Below are 23,786 nucleotides of genomic sequence, written 5' to 3' on the forward strand. Positions count from 1 at the left end.
GAAACTAAACTAGTCAATGCACACTTCTGCATAACAATACAAGTTCTTCAATTCCGGTCTAATTTGCCGTCACAACTTGTACATTCACATGTCTAAAGTTACAAACATTTCCCAAAAATCAAGGTTCTTGTAAAAAGCCAAACCATTTGGGGAAGCTCCAGATCTTTAAGAAATTAAACAAGGAAAACTATAGGAATTAAGCAGATTCTCTGAACCCTAAACTATTTTATCTACCTTATATCACATTGCTGACCAAAAAAAAAAAGTATGACATTACTAAAGGCTACTAAAACCTCTACTACATTTTCTTCTTTCTGGGGATTCAAGCGACGAATCTAGGAAGAACACGAACTATATGGACGTCAAAATCCACAAATAATATAACTAAACTTTTAAATACTCTTTTTTCAAATTTCAACCAAATATTGACCAAACGCCTAGTGAAGGGTTTGCTCGTTAACTAGTGATGGACTGAGGATCTAGTGGTGAGAGAGGACCTCATATCTACAATGGTAGACTCATCTGCTCCTAACTTAGTAGCTTCTTTGCTTGCACTAATAAATCTTGAAGCTGCACCTGTTACGTAATTATGAGCTTCTTTCACGTTCATTTTCTTCCCCATTTCATGTGGGAAACTGCTCAAGAAATGGTCTCCATTCAACACGGCTGCTAACTGTACTATTTCACTCTGAAACTCAGACAACCCTCGAGTTTCATCCGCTTTTGCGCTCCTCAATGGAGCTACATCAGGCAGAACCTCTGCAAATTTTTACACTATCAGATCATATACAGAACAATTACTAAGTAACTGTCCAAAAAAAAGCTAATAATAGTAACCTAAAAAATATGACAGATCACATTTAAGCTACAAAGTGTTAAAATACACTGAGAGTGTAACAGTTCTTCATGTTGCCATTGTAATGGAGTTAAAATCATATCAGTATACTTTAATTTGTTGTTGTTTTTAAGTTACAAATCTCACTGTTTACGATGATTACCTATAAACTATAGTAATCACTTAATAGTATAAAGTTATTTTACACTATTATAATATAAAAATCTAAAAAAGGAAAATCTTGGAGCAATGTCAAGCTGTCTTCATGTGACCTATAGGTCACGGGTTCGAACCTAAGCATCGGTCTGCCCCTTTTACTATATAAAATCTATTCTGAATTTGTAGTACTTCACGAAAACACTGGTTACATAAACTGAAGTGGAATGGAGGCGAATTGTTAAAATTAAAATAGCCAGCGAGGAAGCATTAAAAAAATGAACAAACCCTCGTGACAAGATTGATCATTTATGAATATTCTAAGACTATCTAAAGACTTCCTACAGTATATTAATACAATATATTCTCATAAATTAATTAAGAATATTTTTGTGGCTTTGTGCAAAATACTATAATCACTATAGTTATCTTACCAGGGCAATCAGACCTTGGAGATGACAATTGACCTACAACCTGCTCAAAAGTGCCAGCCCAAGCATCTCTATGAGTTAAAAAGCTGGATGTGAGATTGAATATTCTCTTTATAGTTGCAGGGATTGATGAGTGCTCGAACTCCGAATTTGGTTTTGGTCCCTTCGGTTTGCTTATCACTGTAATACAGAAACCAAAAGGGATAGTATTATATTATTACTTAATCACACTATCTACACAGAAAAATACAAACAAGAGTTAATTAATCCCGTGACTATCTTCGATAAGAGTACAGTACAGATAGATCTGCACATCTTGACGTATTGAAAAATATTTTAGTTTATCCCTCTGAAAGTAGCACGTAGAAATTTGGATCAATATTTTCTTACTCTATGACAACCTACTAAAAGAAGGTGCATCAACTATCAAAAATCAGTGGTGCAATGAGAATTTAAATTCTATGAGTTCTAAATTAGGATAACGACATTAGTTGTTAGTAATCAGGTTCAAAATCAAGGAGCATCACCATCGAAATTGGATCCTGGCAGCGCAGTACAAGTCAAGTTGTGCGCCCAAAATTGACCAATGTAACTACCTAAGATTTGAGTCTTAGGGTGCTAATAGAAATACATACATGTTAGTTAAGATATATACATATATCTTTTTTGAATTTACCAGAGGCCGGTCTGCCCTAAGGATAAGTCCGCCTCTGTTCAAAATAGTATAACTCGAGGCGGTCAAAATGCAACCCAAATCTAAACATATGAATTTAAATTTGAAGATCGAAAATTATGTAAATTTGAAAGAACTAAAGTTAATAATTTAAGTTGGGCCATATCAAAATGCAACCCACCTAAGCAGGCGAGTTGAGCAATAATCCATTTATTGATTCGATCAGTTTTGACCGTCCAAGTTTGACCCAACCCGCTCCTATAACAAAGCAAATAGTGAAAGAAAGTTGTAAGCTTACCGGTTCCTTTCTTGATCCAAGGAGAAACCATAATGGTTGGTACACGAACACCAAGCCTATCAAACTTAAAGAAATTAGGTGCAGGTCCAGTATTTCCATCTGGGTTTGGAACATCACCGTATGGAGTTTGGACATGATCATAAAATCCGCCATGTTCATCATATGTAATAATAAAAAGTGTCTCATTCCACTGTGGACTACTTCTTAATGTCTCATAAATCTCCTTCACTAATTTCTGCCCATTAGCAACATCATGTGATGGGTGATCATCATTTGCTGGATAACCCGTAATATCAAAATACCTTGGCTCAATCACTGTCAAATTCGGCAAATTCCCATTTTTAGCATCTTTCTTGAACTTCAAATCATATGAATGGTACTTGAATACATACTTCAACATCCTCAGATTTCTAAAGAACAGAGTTGCTGGTAATGTTTGGTGATATATGCCAAAATCTATTCCATTTTCGTGAAGTGAATCGAATATGGTCTTTTGTGGATATCCAGTAGCCAACAGCTTCTTTACATGGCTAGTGGAACCATGAGAAGTGGCAGAGTATAGAAATAACCTGTTTGGTTGAGTTGGACCAGGAATTGAACAGAACCATCTATCAAATACTGCAAATTCACGAACTAATGTCGCGTAAATTGGGACATTTTCTGGCTTAAATCCTCTCATGACTGTTCTTGATAGGTTCTGAGACATACTGAGTGCTTGTTCCACAAAGCCTGACATTGAAGGAATGGACCCTGAGCCGAATACCTGTTGAGACAACTTAAATTTTTAGACAGATAGTCACACAATTTAATATGGTATCAAAACGGACAAGAGGATCCTGAACCAAAAAGAAAAAAAGGTATTTCTACGTGTTTGGCTCATGAAAACGAATGTTAGTCATACGGGAAGGGGCGTGTTTTGAAACATAAAGTTAAAGCTTTTAGATGAGATCAATTCAATATAGTATCAGAATAGGCAAGAGACTCTGGATTCAAATCTCGTTGTGATCCAAAAAGCAAAAAAAATTAAAAAAAACCAAGTGCTTGGCATATGAAAAACAATCGGGGCCCACGTTAGTGAGTGGTGAGATGTGAGTTTAAGCTTTTTAGACGAGATGGTTACGGACATCAAACAATACCTGTTGCTCGACAGCTTCAAAGGAGTGACCAGGGTCTGGATCCACATACTGAGCATCATCAGTGAAGCATATTGTTTCAGTAAGTTGGGCTTTAGTTGACATTGGGTTGCACTCTTTGCCAGTGACACCATTAATATGTGGATTCACTGATTTTTTCATCCATCCAAGCAAGTGATCAAAAGATCTGTTCTCCAACACCAACACAACAACTGTTTTAATGGGTTGTTTTTGCTGTCCGTAAGTTTTCTGAGAAACCCATGAAAGGGTGAAAAAGAGCAAGAAAACAGTGGCAGATGGTGGAGCTTTGCTTCTCAAGTGGTCCATTCTTGAATCTGAATTGGTACTATACTATCTTTAAAGATATGGGGATGCAAGAATGAGTATAGTGGAGCAAAAGCAAATGAACAGTACTGTATTAAAGAGCCCCCTTTTTATTTTTACACTTTTTCTTAATGATTGATTTAATGCCAGTGAAATAAAATGGGAAGCTGCTAAATAAGCTACTAAAAAAAGAAGAGAGGTATGTGGTTAGGATGAACTAAAAAGAGGAAGGATCTGGTAGTATATTAGAGGTGTAATGAGACAGATGAATGAATGAAATTAAATGTATAGATGTAGTGAAAGCTTTAAATGGATCGGAGATTTGTCCTGATCTGATGTGGGTCTTAGTGGGGTGAATGATAAGTAAGCTGTAAAGTGGGAAAAGGGAGGAGTAAAAGAAGGGGCTTTGGTAGTCAAAATGTGAAATAGGAAAAAAGTTTTTTCACCCCTTATATATATATTTATAACAACTCAATAAATACATAATATTTGTTTTCATATACTAGTTAATTAAATATACATTTTCGCCTTAATTTACCACTATGACATGATCAGTTAATATGATTCGGTTAAATGCCAATTGCAATTAAATTTTTATGGTGAAGTGAGCATATGTTTCACCACCAAAACTTATAGTTTAATGGTACTGGTGGGAGTCTTTCTCATAATAATTGCGTCATTATCACTGTCCTGTCCCCCTTTCCCTCCCTTCTCCTTCCCTATGTAATAAAAAGTTGGCATATGTATCAGAAAATATGAAGTTTCCTTTTAGTACTGTTGCTTAACTTGTTTGTTACCACAGCCAACATGAGGCTTGATGCTTGTCAATTGGAACATATTCTGGGAATGGAACCTTCCTCACTGGTAATGTTTTTAACGTAACTCATAAAGTACCAATCATGATTCATGAGTAGAGGACATGCCATTTCTATTGAGATATCAATGTGTTAAACATTTGAATTGAAGTGGCTTCTGCTATCTACTAATTGGGTCTTCTATACTCCCTACAAGAGAAGACATTAAATCTTTTTATTTCCTTTAAATGTTGTGAACTTCTTCTTTTTCTTTCCAAAATATGGTCATTAGTCAAAGAAGGAAAGCAAACTGACGCAAAAAGATTGACAAAAGAAATCAATAATCTCCAATCTCGCTTGCTATTCTCACGTGAAATCATGCACCGACAAATCTAGAGTTATTCTCTTTCTTCTTTTCTTTTCCTTACTTTTCAAGGTTGGTTTTATTGCAGCCACGTTCTAGTTGGACCCTCTTTATCTTATTTCTCCCGTTGTGCCCCCCTTCTACCAGTAAAAGATTTTAATTTTGCCATTTCTAAAATTAGGTGTCTCAAAAACTAGTACTCCTATTATAATTGATACCAAAAGATTTCTTTGTATGAATTTATTTCAAGATAGTCTTCCAATTTGGTTAAAGAAAAGGAAGTCGGACGAGCAATTGCACAATATAAAAAGCTGAGAATTCACTTCTGGTTATACTGTTTAATTTAAACCATAATTTAGAGACTGCCAACGAATTTGAGTACTGCTATGTGCTGTAAACTTCAATTCAAAGGCCAAAACTTGAAGGTATTGATCTAGTAAACTTTTACCGTTCTATTCCGTTGGATTTCACCAACCCCTTTCTCATCCCAAAGTCCACTGACGTTGTACCCGAGAAAAAATTAATCAAAAGGAAACAAAAGTTTGGACACCGCACTTCAACCAATCTGTTTTGTTTTCTTTTCACTGACATGAACAATAAATGTAAATTTGTCATTACAAGCACAAACAAATTTGCTTCGCCAAATATCTGTATATAAATATCAATGCACATACGATCACCTGAATTCTGTCACTCTCCGGGAATTAAAATTTGCTTAGGTCAGAGAGCTAATTACAAAGGGTGTAGGGGACACAATTCTCAGCACTATAAACCAGTGACACCTGCAAATTCAGCTTCCAGGCAAAATATAAAATGGACTCCAATTTAGAGCTACCGATCCAAATCCTATAGCACAATACAAATCAAACTGACCCCAAACTGCTGCACCCATTGTTAAGGTATATCAAGTGGTGAAACTTCAAAGTGATCAGTCACTAGATCTCCTTAAGAAAGCAAATAAACCTAAACTCGCAGCTAATGCAGCACCAGCTGCTACAGCGGTATAGGCTGAAGCCCATGCTGTTTCTGGATGAGCATAATCCAAACTTTCTGACGTCGAACCTCTCCTACGGCCAGGCGTTCCTGAATAGTCTAAATGCAATCTTAATCCCTGTACAGGTCCATTTCTATTATCAGTCCTTAATTTGTAACATGAAAGACAAAGCAACATCTAATAATTAAAGATCTAAGTCAGTATTCTTTCCCTGTTATTACGTCTCTTATCATTCAAACCAGCAGAATAGAGCTGGTTTTGAACCAAGGACCAGAAAAAGCCAATCATACCTTCCAACCTGACAACCTTGCATGTTCAACTGCCGTTATAAGATCGCTATCTGATGCTAGAATAACCTTGTCATGGTCTTCATCTTCATACTGCAAGAGAGCGATTAAACATGAACATAGAAGTCAACTGGTTATTACAGCACAAGAGAGGACAAAGAGATGTGTACAAGGAAAAATTCATGCATCCTTACCAGAATCTGCGGAAGGTTGTTCCGGTCAATGTCATCGCCCATTCTCTGAATGATTGAAGTTATGAGATCTGTCATGCTCCGTATATCTGAATTATAGAAATATTAGGACCATATGGAAGTCAAATCATTAGCTGTTAATTTGGATGGAGAATAAAAAACGCACTGAGATGAAACCATATTTCATTAAGAGTTGGTTTTGTGGCATAATAGACTATAACATCCGAATTATCCCTAATAACTGGAGAACCACAGTTACAATATTTCTCAGACAACAAAAACTGACAAACTCTGTACTGCTAAATATACAATGCATGATGGAGATTTTCAAGAGTGCCAACACATAGGAAAAGTAAGCCAGCCTTATTAGTTCATCAACTCCCCTTAAGGATCATTCATGTAGAGCCAAAGAAGAAAAGGAGTAACATGGAGAAATCACATGTGAAATGCTACAGCAAAAATTGAAAGGAATCAAGAGCTTCAAGGAGAGCTATTATATCAGAAGTTAAGTCTCAAGATGCCAAAAAGAAGAATAAGGTTCAAAATTTTAGTTTGTGTGGCTGTAATTAACTGCAGATATATACTGCCATGTATGATGCATAGGTAAGATAAGTCAAGTGCTTAGTTTGTTCTTCTTCTTTTTTTCCTTTGGGATCATCAATAGCATACCACAGTTGAATCTGTGCATCCTTCCCTTTCGATCTTGTATCTTGAATGCAAAAGTAATTGGCAGGCTCGCCGGAGGATAGGGAATCGATCTTCCTGTTTCTGCACCTTCAGAAGCTAATTTTTGTGAACCCTCACTGAAATACATAGACAGATGTGAAAGATAAGTAAAAAGGAAAGGAAAATATGATTTAATAGAAAAATATGGAAAACGAGAACTGGAACCTCGGTGTCTCTTCATCATCATCTGGAGTCAATGCCATAGCTGAATCCCAAAATTTTTGCATCATAGTGTTTGCAGCTTCATTATTTGCTCCAGCAGCATTTCCCACCTGGTTAGTGAGGAACAGTTGAGGAATAATTATCTACAAACTTGGGGAACAAGAAAGCTTGGCCTACTAAATATAGAAACTGAGATCTTAAAGCTGTACAATGAAAATATTTCAGTACCCTGCAAGATTGTTAGCCTTATTTAACAATAACGATGTTCTCTAAAACTACTTTATATTCATATTTAAAGAGGGTTGTCGAAAAACAAAAAACAAAAAACAAAAAGAAAAAGAAAACAGAATCATATTATGCATAAGTCAGTTAGGAAACAACATAGATTTTCTTGTAAATCACAAATGTAAATAAAATGTAACTGTAAGTGCTTCCATCATCAATCAAATATGATTTCTAGAGTGAAAATTTCTAAGGACTGGAAGTCTAGACACATATAAAAGGAAACACAGTGCATGGAAGGAAGGTTTGAAACTTCACCAATATGAAAAGCTGAATTCTTAAAACTAGCACCAAGTCAGGAAAGGTCATAATGACGTTCAAGATTTATCATAACATCCTCAATCTGATTTCATTTGTGAATGCTGACCGAAATTTATTTCCAAAATCTAGAGCTGCCTTTCGCATATGGAAATACTGTTTGACCCTTCTGTTAAATGCATAAACTAACAGTCTTAGCAAAGAGACCCAATGATTCCAACTTGAAAGATCCATAAAAGGAATTTATACATTTAAAATGCAAATGGATACACAGGAAGCTCATCACCATGGTGAAGTGGAAACCAAGGAAGCTTCCTGACTTCAATGAGGATAGGTATAACCAAGAAAGCATTAAAAAGGTGATTTGACCAGTGACTTAACCTAAAAGTTTTCAATTACTTATGATGAGCTTCATAGAAAGTGCATATAGGAGATCCATAAAAGACTTGCAAGGAAGACTCTGAAACAAAGTAATTGCTCATTACAGTTCATAGTTGGACTATTTGAGGCTAGTTTTGTCACGATGAATGCCAGAAATAACGTTCAAAGTATTGCTCGTCACAATTCTTAGTTGAGCCGCTTAAGGCTAGTTTTGCCATGACAAGTGCAAGAGATATGCTTCTAAAACAAACTTAGAAAGCATATTTTAAATATTATATTTCTTTGACAAAAGCAATGTCGTCTAAAATCAGTCTATACTAAAGTTTGAATCTTCTCATTTTTCAATAAAATTGCATGATGATTGCTCATCAAGAACTGAAGAATTAAGTGTTCTTATTTACACTCTTTACACAATCGACAGCTGACATGGATGAATTACTGAAAGAATGGCTTGTCCATGATCTGTCAACAGCATCTGGTCCTTCACAAAATGGTCAAAGGAGCTCGGAGCACTACTTTCCTCTTAGGGCTGACAATTTCTTATTTTCTTTGATCAGGACTCTAATATGCAAACATTACTAGGAAGTCATTAATTTCAGAAGCTTGTCAACTTATGGAAAAAGCATGTATATGCATGATAACTAGTGAGTTCTGATAAGTCAATCTATTCAAAATTTAAACATCTGTGTGCATGCTTCATACCGTGGCTACAGCTGCATGAGTGATATGAAGAACATCAAGGACAGCAACTACCATTCCCTCTGCACCACATTAGAATTACAAAAGTTTAAAGGAAATCTGGAAAAGAAAATAGCAGATTCTAAAACTGCATTTAGGAAGATCAAATCTAACCTTTATCAACCACAGGAAGGTGTAAGAATTTGCCATCATGCATTGTATGTAAAGCATCAACAATAGGTGTATCTGTTGTAGCACATTCTGGACTGGGGGTCATTACCTGAACATTAGTGTGTATTAAAACAAAGGTTAACGAAAATAAAATGTCTGTTTTTCCTTAAATTCAATATAGGAAAGAAAATGAAAGAATTTGAGATCTCATTTACTTGCAGAACTATCAGATAACCATTTATTTGGAAATACAAGAAGAGACAGCTAACTTAAGGAGATAGAGATTTACCCTCTCAACGAGAAGGGACTCAGGGGAAAGATCTTGAGCTATGACTCTCATCAACATGTCTTTTGAACTGCAGCAACCACGAGGCAGATCTTTTCATGAGTTGATTAGTGTTCATTACACTATAGCTCATAACTACTGGGTGACATGTGGAAAAAAGGGGAGAAACCTTACGTTAAAATTCCTCGTGGTTTGTTGTCAACCATTACTATTGCAGAGCTTGTTCGAGATTCGAGCATCTTTTTTGCTGCGGCTAAAACAGTATCACTTGGTTCAACTATAACAACCCTGGAAACACAACAAGCAATAGTAATTACATAAAATTTATCTTACAGATTACAAGCTATGAATCACAGATTAAATATTATAAAAAAGTAAGGATATTACCTACTTTGAATTCTCAGAGATGATGGTTGACAGTGAAGGCCTGAACATCCGCTCCTGAAGTGTTTCAATGAATGTATTAGAACCTGAGACAAATAAGAGGGAAAAAAGAGGTTAACAAATGGCACATGCAATGGAAGATCAAATAATGTATTCAACCACAGGGAACTAGGAAAATCAACCCCAAGTAGTCCTAGAAGCCACAAGCTATATCAATGAAATATAGAAACAACGCAAAATTCTCTACCAACCAGAAACAGATGAGCCCCAGTGCTTTTCAACTCCCTCAACAGCAGCTGCAATGGCCTTTCCTTTCTCAGCTGCCCTTTCAAGTCGAGCGATAGCATCATAAAGACATTTTGCTATATCAAGCAAAGCAATGACCTCTCCATTTTCCACAACCGGCAAATGTCTAAATTTTCCTGTGGCCAGGCATGACAGTGAGATGTTGAACATGCTTGAAAGAATCAACCATTTGTGTTATTCAAATATACCAACCTAGCACCATTTTCTGCAAGGCTTCTACAGCTAGTGTATCAGAAAGCACAAAAACTGGATTTTTTGTCATAACCTTTGAAACTGGTGTTTCCTGAGTATTAACTTCACGAGCAATAACCCTTGTTGCTATATCCTTCATTTTTCCCAAAGAAAGAAAAGAAAAGGACGCAAAGAGAAGTCAGTCAAAGATACTCTTTTGGGGTCAAAGGAAAAATCTCGTAACTTGATTTTATTTGGTCAGATTATGATAGTTATGTAAGATTTAGTTAAACCTTATCTGTCAGGATACCGCATAGTAATGCATTTGAGTCAGTTAGCAATAAAGCATCAACTCTGCGAGCAGCCATCCTGCGGCAAGCTTCATAAATACTTGTAGTATCAGGTACTGTTAGGGCTTTAGACAGTCGCAGTCTCTTCACTGTCCGCTCTCCGGTCAATCCCCTGAAAAGAAAATGTTGGAGAACCAAATATTACTAGAAAGTAATGATACATAAATGAACATGTTGACTTGGAGTGATTGTTAACCCCACCCCTAACCTGAAATCATAATTTTAACATTCGGTATGTTCACTAGCAAAAGCATTTCCACCTATGATTGTAACTTAATACATTTGTCACTTTGTGGTCAAGAAGTTATGGATGAAGAGGTGGGTGAATTTTGATGGCTAAGCAAAAGTAGAGATAAGTTGCCCAAACGAAAGAACAGACTAAAGTCAATAAATTGAATAGGCAAGTAACTTAAGCAAACTTGTGCAGCCTAATGAACCACGTAACATGCACTCACTTTTAGTATTGAGCATGGATATGTAGCAGAGAAGGTACATTCAAATTAACACAGCTTTTCCATGTATTTTTAAGGATTGTTATGGACTCCCTACCCCCAGTTTAACATGGATGCATCGATACAGAGGAAATCCAGGTAAACGGGCTGTCACAACCATCTATATGCAACTGCAATTCACTCTATTCCAGCTCTTAATCCAGTTTGCTTTGACTTGGTGTAATATAAGATAGCGACCAATATTTGGATTTCGATTCCAAAAGCTTAATTTCCAGAATGCAAGTGCATTAGGCATGCACTATTCCATCTCCCATTTAGCTTTGGTCCTTGGAGAACCAGCACATAAGTCATAGATATTCCCGCCCCAGAACACAGTTCTAGTTCAAAATTTCCAATACTTAGAATTAGTGAAACAACTAACCAACGAGAGTATCTAGTACGGCAAAACCAACATCGTATCTCACACTTAATTGTTTTGAGTCAATGGCAGGATTGGAGCATATGCACCAAGAGCTCCCCAAAATTCAATCATATATACATTTTTTTTTTATGATGGTGGTGTCCGGGCCAACTTACTTGCACCTCGACTATTCCACCGATACCTGCTACCTCTCACCACCACATACCACATGTACCAGGTAATTCTATGTACCTATACTTGTGTAGACGAGAAGAAACCTAGTGTTTTTTCATCGTGATTTGCATTCCAAGATATTGAGTCTCAATGACAATTTTCGTAATTGATCCTAAGTTAAATCATCTATGTAACGAAAGAGAATGAAATAAGATATTTGTTTTCAAGTCTACAGAAACCATTGCAAGAGACCTTTATTTAATAAAGGATGACGATGATGAAAAAAAGGGAGGCGAACAAAAACGCACATGGAACGAGACGACTTTCGAGGAGCGGAATCAGACTGTCCTCCTCCACCATTAATATCAGCGGGTGGTTTCTTCTTCAAGTTGGATGTCGTGCTCGTCAACGACATCGAGCTCCTCCTCGACGACGGTCCTCCTCCTTGACTCGTTGTCATCTCCACTCCCAATTCCAATCAAAATTATCCACCGCAATTTTCAAATTGAACCTAAGAAAATCACGTAACTACTAAATACACAAAATAGTATCAACAACGATCAAGCAGTAGCAGTGGGCAGTAGCTAGATAATTTTGGAGATAAATGAATTGAGTAAACGATGAAGACGCCTTTTCTCCGGGAAAATTCTTCAGATGAATTTTCCGGGAAACGGCACGGAGGAGAGAGAAGGAACTGTTAGAAATGGGAGAAGAAAAGAGAGGAATGGCAATTGCAATTGAATGTTTTGGGAGGAAGCCGGGTTCTTAGACCAATAATATTATTCCACGTCGACGAATGTCCGCCTCCGGAATATGATCCCCATTTTACTGGAGACGTGCGGCGTTGAATTTTGGACAGTGAAACTCTTTCTGTTTTTTTTTTTTTGGATTTCACAACTTCGCCTTTTGTCTCTTTTATTTCTTTCCTTTTTCTTTTGGTTTTTTACCTTTGTCTTATTAACTCTTTCTTTTAGAGACGTTGAAAATTTCTATCTTCTGAGTTTGGCAGAAAGAAAGGTCAAGCGTATTGTAACTTAACGAATGCAAAATTCTTTAGAAAAAATATACGTATTATATTACTTAACTCAATAAAGAGAAAAAATTATAATCCATATATTTCACTTCACCTATAAACACTTCTTGAGCTTTAAAATTACAGAAGTAAGAATTATCTCACAATTAATAGCGATATACTATCTACTACTAATCAAAGTTTTGATCCAACCGTACCCTTGAAAATCATGAGTTGGACATATATTTCTAAAGTTTGTAACTTCTTTATTGCATTTTTTTAATTTATATATTTTCATTCCTAAACATAATTAATACTATTGATTTTTGGACATCTCTTATCATATTCATCTCTTTTTTTAATCAAATAGATCAAGGAAAGAAATTGAAGCAGAAACTTATTATTATGGCTGTTATTTATGAATACTAAACCAGCATACGCAAGGAGAAAAATTAAACCATATTTTAGCATATAACAAATAATGTAAGTTACTTCCATTTAGCACACATGATAAGTAGTCAATAATCATAAACAACACAAAAGCAAGGACATGCAAAAAAAAATATTGCACTTTTATATCTTTTTCAGTCAGAAACAACACCAAAAAATTATCCAACAAATCAATGTGCCTCTACATAGGCAGCACACACCGAAGGTAAACAAGAAAGGTGGGGCAAGGAGAAATAAAAGAAATAAATAGATTTTCATCCATATCCACCATAAAAAATTGATAATGAAGCACAAGAAAAAATTTCCAATGCAAATTTATACAAAAATAACTTGTGGCAGCATGAGTATGATTATGAAAATAATTTATTGCTTTTGTATATCACATTGAAATTGATTGCTGGAGTTAAAGTCATTTCCGAGGAGGTGCAACCCTGTAAATTTTTTTGCATCGTTTCACATACTTAGGAAAGAGTTTGCAGTTTCCCTTTTGTGTTTAGCCATGTGGCAATGATGAAAGCATTACACATAAAGAAATTCAAACTTCTTTAGATCAACAAAGCCGTTCATTTTGAAATTAAAACTCATGATTCATATTTTTTTCTTTGGACTCGTACACTGCTGCACTCAAAATGCTTGTAATACTGAAAGCCATCTATCCCATAATCATTTTCTGAGAGAATTTCCAACAATGTGCATGATACTTTTTCTACATATTAAAAATCAAGAATATGACAGTTGGACAACGTAAAGAAATATGTGTCCCTTTAACATTCTATTATACCACAAAGTCGTTATCTTGATATATTTTGCTTTTTGAAAAAATTAATAGCATTTATAGTTACTCTCTGAAATAACACAACTTTTAGAGGAGGCACTTTATTTAACTTTTTTTTCTTTTATTTTAATAATATTATATACCTAAATAAAACTATTAATTTAGAAGAGTATTTTAGTAATTCAACTTTTAATTTTTGAGTCTCCCACCTTTATAATAATTAGTTTCTCGATATGTGTGCCGCACGCATGTGTATGCCAAATTCACACAATATACTTGTTAGTTAATATTCATATGGCCATACAAAGCTTTGAATAGATAATTATAACTGAAAAATAAAATACAAGTTAATAATTATGCATGAAAAGAATAAAATATAAGTTTCTGTGAGTATTGATCAACATGAACATCGAATACTAACTTATTTGTCGAAATCAAAATGATTGAATATCGTCTAAATCTACGAACATAAACAATCAAAGTTTAATTAGATACATGTACTCTTTTTTTTTTTTTTTTACTTATTTACATTTTATGGTGTACAAACTATATCACTAATTGGCTGCCGAAGAAACTAATTATATATGATTTTTTTAATTAAATTTATGGTTGAGTAAATTTCAAAATTCAAAATTCAAAATTAATTAAGCGATCAATGATTGCAAGTTTTGGTTGATAGAATTCTTGCAACTGTAGTTTCTCGGCAATACAAATATGAAGATTACCAAACTATTTTCGAAATAATTCGTCTGTTAAAAAATTATGCATTTATAACAAAATATTCATGAATCTCAAACTTATGCACTATTGAAAATTTTTAAGGTAGTAGCATGACAAAGTACATATACTAACTTTTTTAATTTAACAACTTAGTGCTTAATACATATCAATATTATCATTCATAATATTTTTATTATTGTAAATGGCAGAATATTAAATAATTCATGAGTTTCCACAAATTTTAAGACGAATCACTCTAAAGCATAAATCAAACAAGAAATATATTAAAAGTCTTTATTCTATGTTTATCAATTAAATTGGAAATTGGAAGTTTGTTAACTCTGTCAATCTAAAAAGAATCTCAACAAGGTAGTATATACAGAGAAAGACATAAAGTTCATCAAAAAATACTTTATAAGTAAAAAATATAAATATAGGAAAGGTCCTTTTCCATTAGAGAAAGTTAATTAAAACTACAAGGACATTATTTGAATGAGAAAATCACAATACCATTGTAAATAATGAAACATGTCAAAATTTCTAATGATATTGGCATATATAAATTTTTGCGTTGAAAACTAATGAAATCTCCTTTACCTAAACACGTTGAAACTCCATCGTAAAATGTCTCATGACGTTGTTTTGTCGATAATGGTGTGAAGATCATTGTTACCTTCCATTTTCGGACGCAAAATTATAGAAATTTTACAAACTAATGTATGGCTATGGGCTTGTCATTTTTTTCCACTATGGATCTCATTTGTAAATGGCTTGTAGCTTTTCATCTCCATTTTGTGAATGGAATACAAAAATGAATGGTTATGACTGTTGACAAAGTACATGAAACGTTGGTGTGGTTGTTTCTTGGAGTAGAATATTATTTAGTTAGATGAGTTAGGTTTTTAAGAAGGGCATTTTGGTAATTCAACCTATAGGTTAAAGGGTTTTCACTTTTATAATAATAGAGATATAAATAATAATTGTCTCTAAGAGCCGGTCAAAATCTGTTTATTTTGAAAAGTATTTTTGTTTTAAAATATTTTTTGAAAAAAAGTACTTTTTGCAAAATAGTTTGTGTGGCTAATTTGTTTGAGTAGTGCTTTTTGCAAGCTCATTGTGTTTGGTCTTTTAAAAAAGTACTTTAAAATATAAAATTACGAAAAAGGACAATTCAATATGCGATTAGTATTATTTAGTAAAAAAAAAATTAAATATTTATTATAAAAGAATTCAATTAAAATATAAAATGTAAAATAAAAATTAAAAATTCCAATCAATATAAAATATATTTATTATAAAATAATAACATTGAGTGTTTGGTATTATTTATTATTTACATGATAATTTAAATATAACAAAATACATCATTCAATATAAATTTAAAATCTACTGGTAGGAATAGGAGAAAGAGAATAAAAATATGATTAAAATAAAAAAGAGAAGAAATGTATAGTAGAAATAAAAAAGAAAAATATTAAATTAATGAGGGATAATTTGAAAAATATAAATTTATCGTAAGGTTATTTTTGTACAAATTAATTTTCTTCTGTTACTTCTACTTCTTGGAAGAAGATAGAATTTGCAGTTTCTCCCCAAAAGCAGAAAATTACTTCTGCTACTATTCAAAAGTACTTTTTTATTTTGGTCAAATACTTTAAATTTTAAAAAAAATACTTTTAGCATCCCAGAAGTTTGGTCAAACAAGCTCTAAATTTGATGGATGTCATTACTCACTAGCTAGCCATAGAAATGTGTAATTTACTCCTACCACATTACAAGAACTTGAAAAATAACCTGTATATATTGTCGTGGAGTATAGTGGAATGAATAAATTTTTGTCCTTAACTAAAAATCTAGAATTCCAAGCTTCTGGATAGAAAATTTCTTGCAAAAAGAACGTCTTTTCCTTTTACGTAGCACAAATTTGAATTTATTGAGTCAATGAATTTTGGATATGCAACTGATAACCCCAAAAAGGAAATTGCGACATTCATGATCCAAATGGGAATTACTATGGAGTAGTATAATAAGAAATCCGGGAGGATTATCTTAAAATAAATAGAAATGTATTCAACACAAAAAGAAATGGACAACGAACAACGTGGTGACCTTTGTGCCTTTTTAAAATACATATATTAAATGGCTTATGCAAACGCACCAATCTTTCCCGATGACATATTGAAGCAGAACTATTCTTCCTTGCCTTTACACAACTACAAGGGGCCAGCATTTTCTTTCTTTTTGCAATCTTTAGACCAAATGCCTTTCGTTCCTTTTTAAGCTTTCGAATCTTCTCCCCTTAATCTACAAACAAATAAATTAAGATAAGTGTTATAAGAAATATTAAATTATGGTGGATGTCTACTCTTGTTCCATGATCTTCATCTCAAATGCTTAATGACATATTCAATGACATATTTTCTTCATTTTTCATGCCTATATATAGGCCTTGTAATATATAGGAAAATATACACAATTGAAGAAGAAATAAAAATCTCTCATCTCTTTCTCTCTATATCTCTTAGCTTGTTTTTCCTTATTCCATATTGTTACTTTGAGTTATATTTTATAACACGTTATCAGCACGAAATTCTAGCCAACTGAGTTGTTATGATGCGGCCAGTGCCAGTAGCGTCATTTAATGTTAATAATATGATAAGAACGATGATGGTATAAGGTGTACAACGCCAGCATATATTCGGCCATCACGGTTAGCCTTTTCTAATTAGTTTTCAAGTTTCTTTACACTTTACTATTTATGTTTCCATACATGAACAAACTTGCTTTACAAAAAAGTTTTTCTTGAAAGTTCATCAAATCATGTAAAAAAAATTTGGTGTAAAGAACGATAAATATTTTTCCTATAACAAGTATTATGTTCCTATGTGTTAATATTAAGAAACACGAAGTAAAGACTTTTGAGAACACATATCATTCCTTTGTATTTTATCACATATCTCTTCCATCTTAAAGTGGGATAATCACAAAGGACACGTAGATTTTAATTGATTATGTGTTTTTCTATATTTTCTAGATACTTTTTATTTGATTGAGTTCAGTTAATGAAAGGTCGCATATGCAAATTAAATTCAATCGCCACCAATAGTAGAAACCCATCTCATAAGTCTAAAATAAGACATGATGTTACAGTGGAGGTATGAATGGATGTGGACGTGGTAATGGACGAAATTATAATCGTCATCATTATGGTAATAAGAACAATAATGGCTCTCAAAATAATCCTTCACTTTGTGAAAGTGATGTTTACTATTGATATGGCATGAGATTTTATAAAGCACACATGAATTATTATGTTTTATTCCATAAATGAATGTGAAAACAATTAATGTGATAATCATTATGAATACATATTCGTTCTTGCAAAAATATGAACGTGCTAGTGGTAGTAAATATACCACACTCACCTCGAGAAGGGGGTTTGAGATGAATTAAGAAAATAATGTCATTATTATGGCATGAATGGTCATTGGTCACATACCTATTATACGCCAAAATATTTTGGCAATGTGATTATTAAAGGACAACAATAATGCAAGAAACATATCTTGCATCTAATTTTGACCATGACCATAATGGTATAACTTTCTCTTTAAAAGAGATATTTACCATATAAATGTTGATGAATATATAGTAGTACAAATTAATTGAAGGCTCTAGAAGAGCTACTATAACTCTGCCTAAGGGAATAATACTTATCATAGAGAATGCAATGTTCTCCTCTAAGTCCAAGAGGAATTTGTTGAGTTTTAAAGATATCCGCCGAAATGGATTTCATATTGAGACAATAGATGAGAATAATCTCGAATATCTCATCGTTACCAAGAATGTCTCTGGCCAGAAAAGGGTTATTGAGAAGTTCCCATCTTTATCTTGTGGCTTGTATTGGACAAGAGTTAGTGCAATTGAGGTACATTATATCGTAAACCAAAATGTTACTAATTCCAATACTTTTGTACTTTGGCATGACCGATTGGGACATCTCAGGTCAATTATGATGAGACGAATTATAGAGAACTCAAATGGGCATCCATTAAAGAATTTAAAGATTCTTTTAAATAATAAATTTTCTTGCACTTCTTGTTATCAAGGCAAGTTGATTATTAGACCATCACCAATAAAGGTTGGGATTGAGTCCCCTGCGTTTTTGGAACGTATACAAAGGGATATTTATGAACCTATTCACCCCCCTAGTGGGTCGTTTAGATATTTTATGGTCTTAATAGATGCATCTTCTAGATAGTCTCGTGTATGCCTATTGTCATCTCGCAACCTGTTAAGTATATTAGACTTGACAATGCCACTGAGTTTTCATCCCAAGCATTTAATGATTATTGTTTATCAATTAGGATAAAAGTGAAACATTTTATAGCTCATGTTCACACTCAAAATGGCCTTGTAGAATCTTTGATTAAACGTCTGCAATTGATAGCAAAACCATTACTCATGAAAATCAAGTTACCCACTTTAGTTTGGGGTCATGCCATTTTGCATGCAGCAATGCTAATTCATTTCAGACCGATAAATTATCATAAATATTCCCTGTTGCAATTAGTTTTGGGTTATGAACCTAATATATCCTATCTAAGAATTTTTGGATGCACTGTATATGTGCCTGTAGCAGCGTCATATCGCACCAAGATGGGTCCCCAAAGAAGGTTAGGAATATATGTTGGATTTAATTTTTCCTCTATTATTCGCTACCTCGAAACATTAACGGGAGATTTGTTCACTACTCGATTTGCAGATTGTCATTTCGATGAGGCATTTTTCCCAAAATTAGAGGGAGTTGGTGAAATCAAACGGAAAATTTCGTGAAAAAATTCATCATTATTTCATCTTGATCCACGTGCCTCTATTTGTAAAAAAGATGTGCAAAAGATTATCCATTTGTAGAAAATAGCAAATCAAATGCCAGATGCATTTACGGATCTGAAAAGGATAACGAAACCACATATCCCTTCAGAGAATGTTCAAATCCGTATTGATGTCCCTGTTGGATAATCTTCTAGTGTCATAGCTAATGAGTCAGAAGCACGCCTAAAACGTGGCAAACCATTGGGTTCTAAGGATCGAAATCCTAGAAAAAGGAAAATAAATGATCAAGATGACACTAAAAAAGAGTCTCATAAATAAACCCATGATTTAACCAATCCTGAGATTCATGAGGATATCGATGAGCCCGAGACTCAAGAAAATAAGGAACTATCAATAAATCCAATCGATATTGAGACAAATTTAAATCGATTGAATATAGTGGTGGATTATGTCTTTACATACAATATTGCATCTAGCATTATGCAAGATAATGAGGATCTTGAACCCCAATCCGTTGGAGAATGTCGATAAAGACGTGATTGGCAAAAATGGCAAGAAGTAATCCAATCTGAGTTCGATTCACTTGCGAAACGTAAAATTTTTGGGCCTGTAGTCCAAACACCTAATGGTATTAAGCATGTTGGCTATAAATGGGTCTTTGTACGTAAGAGGATTGAGAAAAATGAGGTACAAAGATATAAGGCACGCCTTGTTGTACAAGAAGTTTCACAAAGGCTTGGTGCCGATTATGAAGAGACGCATTCTCCTGTTATGGATGCATAACGTTCTGTTATCTCATTAGTTTTGCTGTCCATGAAAAGCTTGACATGTATTTAATGGATGTGATTACAACCTACCTTTACGACTTACTTGATAATGAGATATACATGAAACTTTTCGAGGGATTTAAAATGCCTAATGCAAATAATTCAAAGTCCAGAGAAATATTTTCAATCAAATTGCAAAGATATTTGTATGGTCTAAAGCAATTAGGAAGAATGTGGTATAACCGCCTTAGTGAATATTTATTAAAGGAAGGTTATATAAATGATGCCATTTGTCCATGTGTTTTTATAAAGAAAATAATATCGGAGTTTGTTGTACTTGTCGTATATGTTGATGACATAAACCTTATTGAAACTCCTACACAACTCCAAAAGGCAATTGATTATTTAAACAAGGAATTCGAGATGAAAGATCTCGGAAAGACAAAATTATGTCTCGGTTTGCAAATTGAACATTTGGCAAACGAGATTTTTGTTCATCAATCTTCCTATATAGAAAAGGGTGAATTGCTTCAGAAGTTAGAGATTCCAGAATGGAAATGGGAGCGAATCACTATGGATTTCGCTGTTGGACTCCCACAGACTCAGAGGAAGTTCGATGCAGTTTGGGTGATTGTGGATAGATTGACAAAGTCAGCGCATTTCATCCATGTGGTTACTACTTACTCTTCGGAGCGACTGGCTCAGGTTTATTTTCACGAGATTGGCAGGTTTCATGGCATACCGATATCTATTATCTCTGACTGGGGTACGTAGTTTACATCATGGTTCTGGAGGGTCGTGCAGTGTGAGCTAGATACTCGAGTAGAGTTGAGTACAACATTTCACCCTCAAACGAACGGACAGTCCGAGCGCACTATTCAAATATTGGAGGATATGCTTCGTGCGTGTGTGATAGATTTTGGGGGTGATTGGGATCAGTTCTTTCCACTTGCAGAGTTTGCTTACATGAACAACTATCAATCGAGCATTCAGATGGCTCCATACGAGGCTTTATATGGGAGACGGTGCCAATCTCCGGTGGGTTGGTTTGAGCTGGGTGAGGCTAGGCTATTGGGTACTGACTTGGTTCAGGATGCTTTGGAGAAGGTTAAATTGATTCAGAACGGCTTCGCACGGTACAGTCTAGACATAAGAGTTATGCGGATCGGAAGGTTCGTGATGTTGCATTCATGGTTGGTGAGCGGGTCTTGCTCCGGGTTTCACCTATGAAGGGTGTTATGAGGTTCGGGAAGAAGGGCAAGTTGAGCCCTAGGTATATTGGGCCTTTTGAGATTCTTGAGAGAGTTGGAGAGGTGGCTTACAGACTTACACTACCACCTAGTCTCTCTGCAGTTCATCCAGTGTTCCATGTTTCCATGCTCCGGGAGTATCACGACAATTCGTCTCACATGTTAGACTTCAGCTCAGTCCAGTTGGACAAGGATCTATCTTATGTTGAGGAACCAGTGGCCATTTTGGACAGACAAGTTAGAAAGTTGAGATCGAAGAGCATTGCTTCAGTGAAAGTATAGTAGAGGGGTCATCTGGTCGAGGAGGCGACCTAGGAGACCGATCATGATATGTTCAGTCGTTATCCGTTATCCTCATCTTTTCACCACTCCAGGTATAATTCTAAACCCGTTCGAGGACGAACATTTGTTTAAGAGGAGGAGGATGTAACGACCCGGTCGGTCGTTTTAAGAATTGTAGCCCCGTTCCCCCACTTACTACTCATTTTTGTACTTTATAGCTATTATATGACTTGTCGGGGTAGTCAGTTCTGGTCCGGTGAGGTTTAGGAATGAATTGAGACACTTAGTCTCAAGGAGGAAAAACTTAAGTTGAAAAGGTTGACCGGATATTTACTTATGTGTAAACGACTCCAGAATAGAGTTTTGATAATTACAATGGCTCTGTATGGTGATTTTGGACTTATAAGCGTGTCCGGAAAATTATTTGGAAGTCCGTAGTTAAATTATGCTTGAAATGGCAAAAATAAAAATTTAAGTTAAAAGTTTGACCGGGGAGTTGACTTTTTTATATCGAGGTCGGAATCCGATTCTGAAAATTTGAATAGGTCCGTTATGTCATTTATGACTTGTGTGCAAAATTTGAGGTCAATCGGACTTGATTTGATAGGTTTCGACATCGAATGTAGAAGTTGGAATTTCTTAGATTCATTAGGCTTGAATTGAGGTATGATTAGTGTTTTTAGCATTGGTTGATGTGATTTGAGGCTTCGACCAACTTCGTATTATGTTTTAGGACTTGTTGGTGTATTTGGTTGAGGTCCCGGGAGCCTCGGGTGAGTTTCGTATGGTTAACGGATCGAAATTTGGACTTAGAACAAAGTTGGAAACTTTCTGTCATCTGATGCAATCGCACTTGCGGAATTTGGCTCGCAGAAGCGAGTGTGGGAGCAGAGAAGCGGAAAAGGGAGAATGAAGCAGTGGCCGCAGGTGCAGAGAAAATTTTTGCATCTGCGCGACCGCAGATCGGACGAAGGATCGTAGGTGCGCTTGGGACCGCAGAAGCGGACGCTTCATCGCAGAAGCGGACTCCTTGTCCGCATAAGCGAAGGCTGTCACAGAAGCAGGAGACTTACCGCAAAGCAGAACCACAGATGCGGTTAAATATTCCGTAGAAGCGGAACCTCTAGGAAGTGTACAAAAACAGAGGGTTCCGAGTTTTTGTCATTTTTGGTCATTTCCAACACGGTTTTGGGGCGATTTTCAGAGAGAATTCACGGGAAAACTTGAGGTAAGTCACTTGTGATAATTGTTAGTCAATAATATTGGATTATCATTGAGTATTTCGATTAGATTACATGCTTTTTTAGGTGAAATTAGAGGATTTGGGCCTAGGGATTTCAAAATAAAAATTTGAGATTTGGAGGTCGAGTTGATGTCGGAATTTGATAAAATTGATATGGTTGGACTCATGGTTGAATGGGAGTTCATATTTTGTAACCTTTGTCGGGTTCCGATATGTGGGCCCCACGGGTGATTTTTGAGTTAAATTTTGGATTTTTATTGAAAAATCTGTATTTTCATATGGAATTAATTCCTATAATTTGTATTCACTGAATCGAATTAATTGTGACTTGATTCGAGCCGATCGGAGTCGGAAAATCGAGGGAAAGCCATTCTTATTGACTGAGTGAGCTTGACTTGAGGTAAGTGGCTTGTCTAACCCTGTGTGGAGAAAAGCCCCTTAGGATTTGAACCTGTTATAATATTTTATGATATGTACGTGCCATGTATGCGAGGTGACGAGTGCGTACACGGGCTAAATTTGAAAATATAGGTTCTTGCTGAGTAGTCTTCTTTTAAATTCTTTAACTGAGTTGCTTTAGTATATGTAGTGATCATGTTGAGTCTAGTATCATATGTCTACGTGCCCTAACTCTTACTTGCAATATGTGTAACATGCTTAGCTGAATTACCTGCTTATTTGATTTGATTTAAATCTTTAACTGTGAGATTCTTGCTGTAAATTTGTTATTTTCTTCGGATATCTGTTGCATATTTACTTTGGGACTATGAGGCGGTTCCTCGGGAGATTC

General features: G+C 35.0%; 2 protein-coding genes across 2 annotated transcripts; both read right to left on the reverse strand.

Moving 5' to 3' along the window:
* Nucleotides 1-69: 69 nt before the first annotated feature.
* Nucleotides 70-4,003, reverse strand: LOC104112696 (non-specific phospholipase C6). Its single transcript, XM_009622691.4, has 4 exons — nucleotides 3,530-4,003; nucleotides 2,394-3,156; nucleotides 1,426-1,602; nucleotides 70-759 (listed from the first exon to the last, which is right to left on the reverse strand). The coding sequence occupies exons 1-4, from the start codon at nucleotides 3,851-3,853 to the stop codon at nucleotides 461-463; spliced, it is 1,563 nt and encodes a 520-aa protein (XP_009620986.1). The 5' UTR covers nucleotides 3,854-4,003; the 3' UTR covers nucleotides 70-460.
* A 1,560-nt stretch (nucleotides 4,004-5,563) lies between these two features.
* On the reverse strand, nucleotides 5,564-12,365 carry LOC104112695 (CBS domain-containing protein CBSCBSPB5-like). The gene is made up of 14 exons (XM_009622689.4): nucleotides 11,970-12,365; nucleotides 10,579-10,747; nucleotides 10,307-10,439; nucleotides 10,060-10,230; nucleotides 9,816-9,894; nucleotides 9,599-9,712; nucleotides 9,428-9,494; nucleotides 9,142-9,247; nucleotides 8,992-9,050; nucleotides 7,372-7,478; nucleotides 7,150-7,283; nucleotides 6,484-6,569; nucleotides 6,293-6,382; nucleotides 5,564-6,119 (listed from the first exon to the last, which is right to left on the reverse strand). The coding sequence occupies exons 1-14, from the start codon at nucleotides 12,119-12,121 to the stop codon at nucleotides 5,937-5,939; spliced, it is 1,650 nt and encodes a 549-aa protein (XP_009620984.1). The 5' UTR covers nucleotides 12,122-12,365; the 3' UTR covers nucleotides 5,564-5,936.
* Between the last annotated feature and the right edge of the window lie 11,421 nt (nucleotides 12,366-23,786).

This window comes from Nicotiana tomentosiformis, chromosome 3 (genome assembly GCF_000390325.3).
Source record: "Nicotiana tomentosiformis chromosome 3, ASM39032v3, whole genome shotgun sequence".
NCBI lineage: Eukaryota > Viridiplantae > Streptophyta > Magnoliopsida > Solanales > Solanaceae > Nicotiana > Nicotiana tomentosiformis.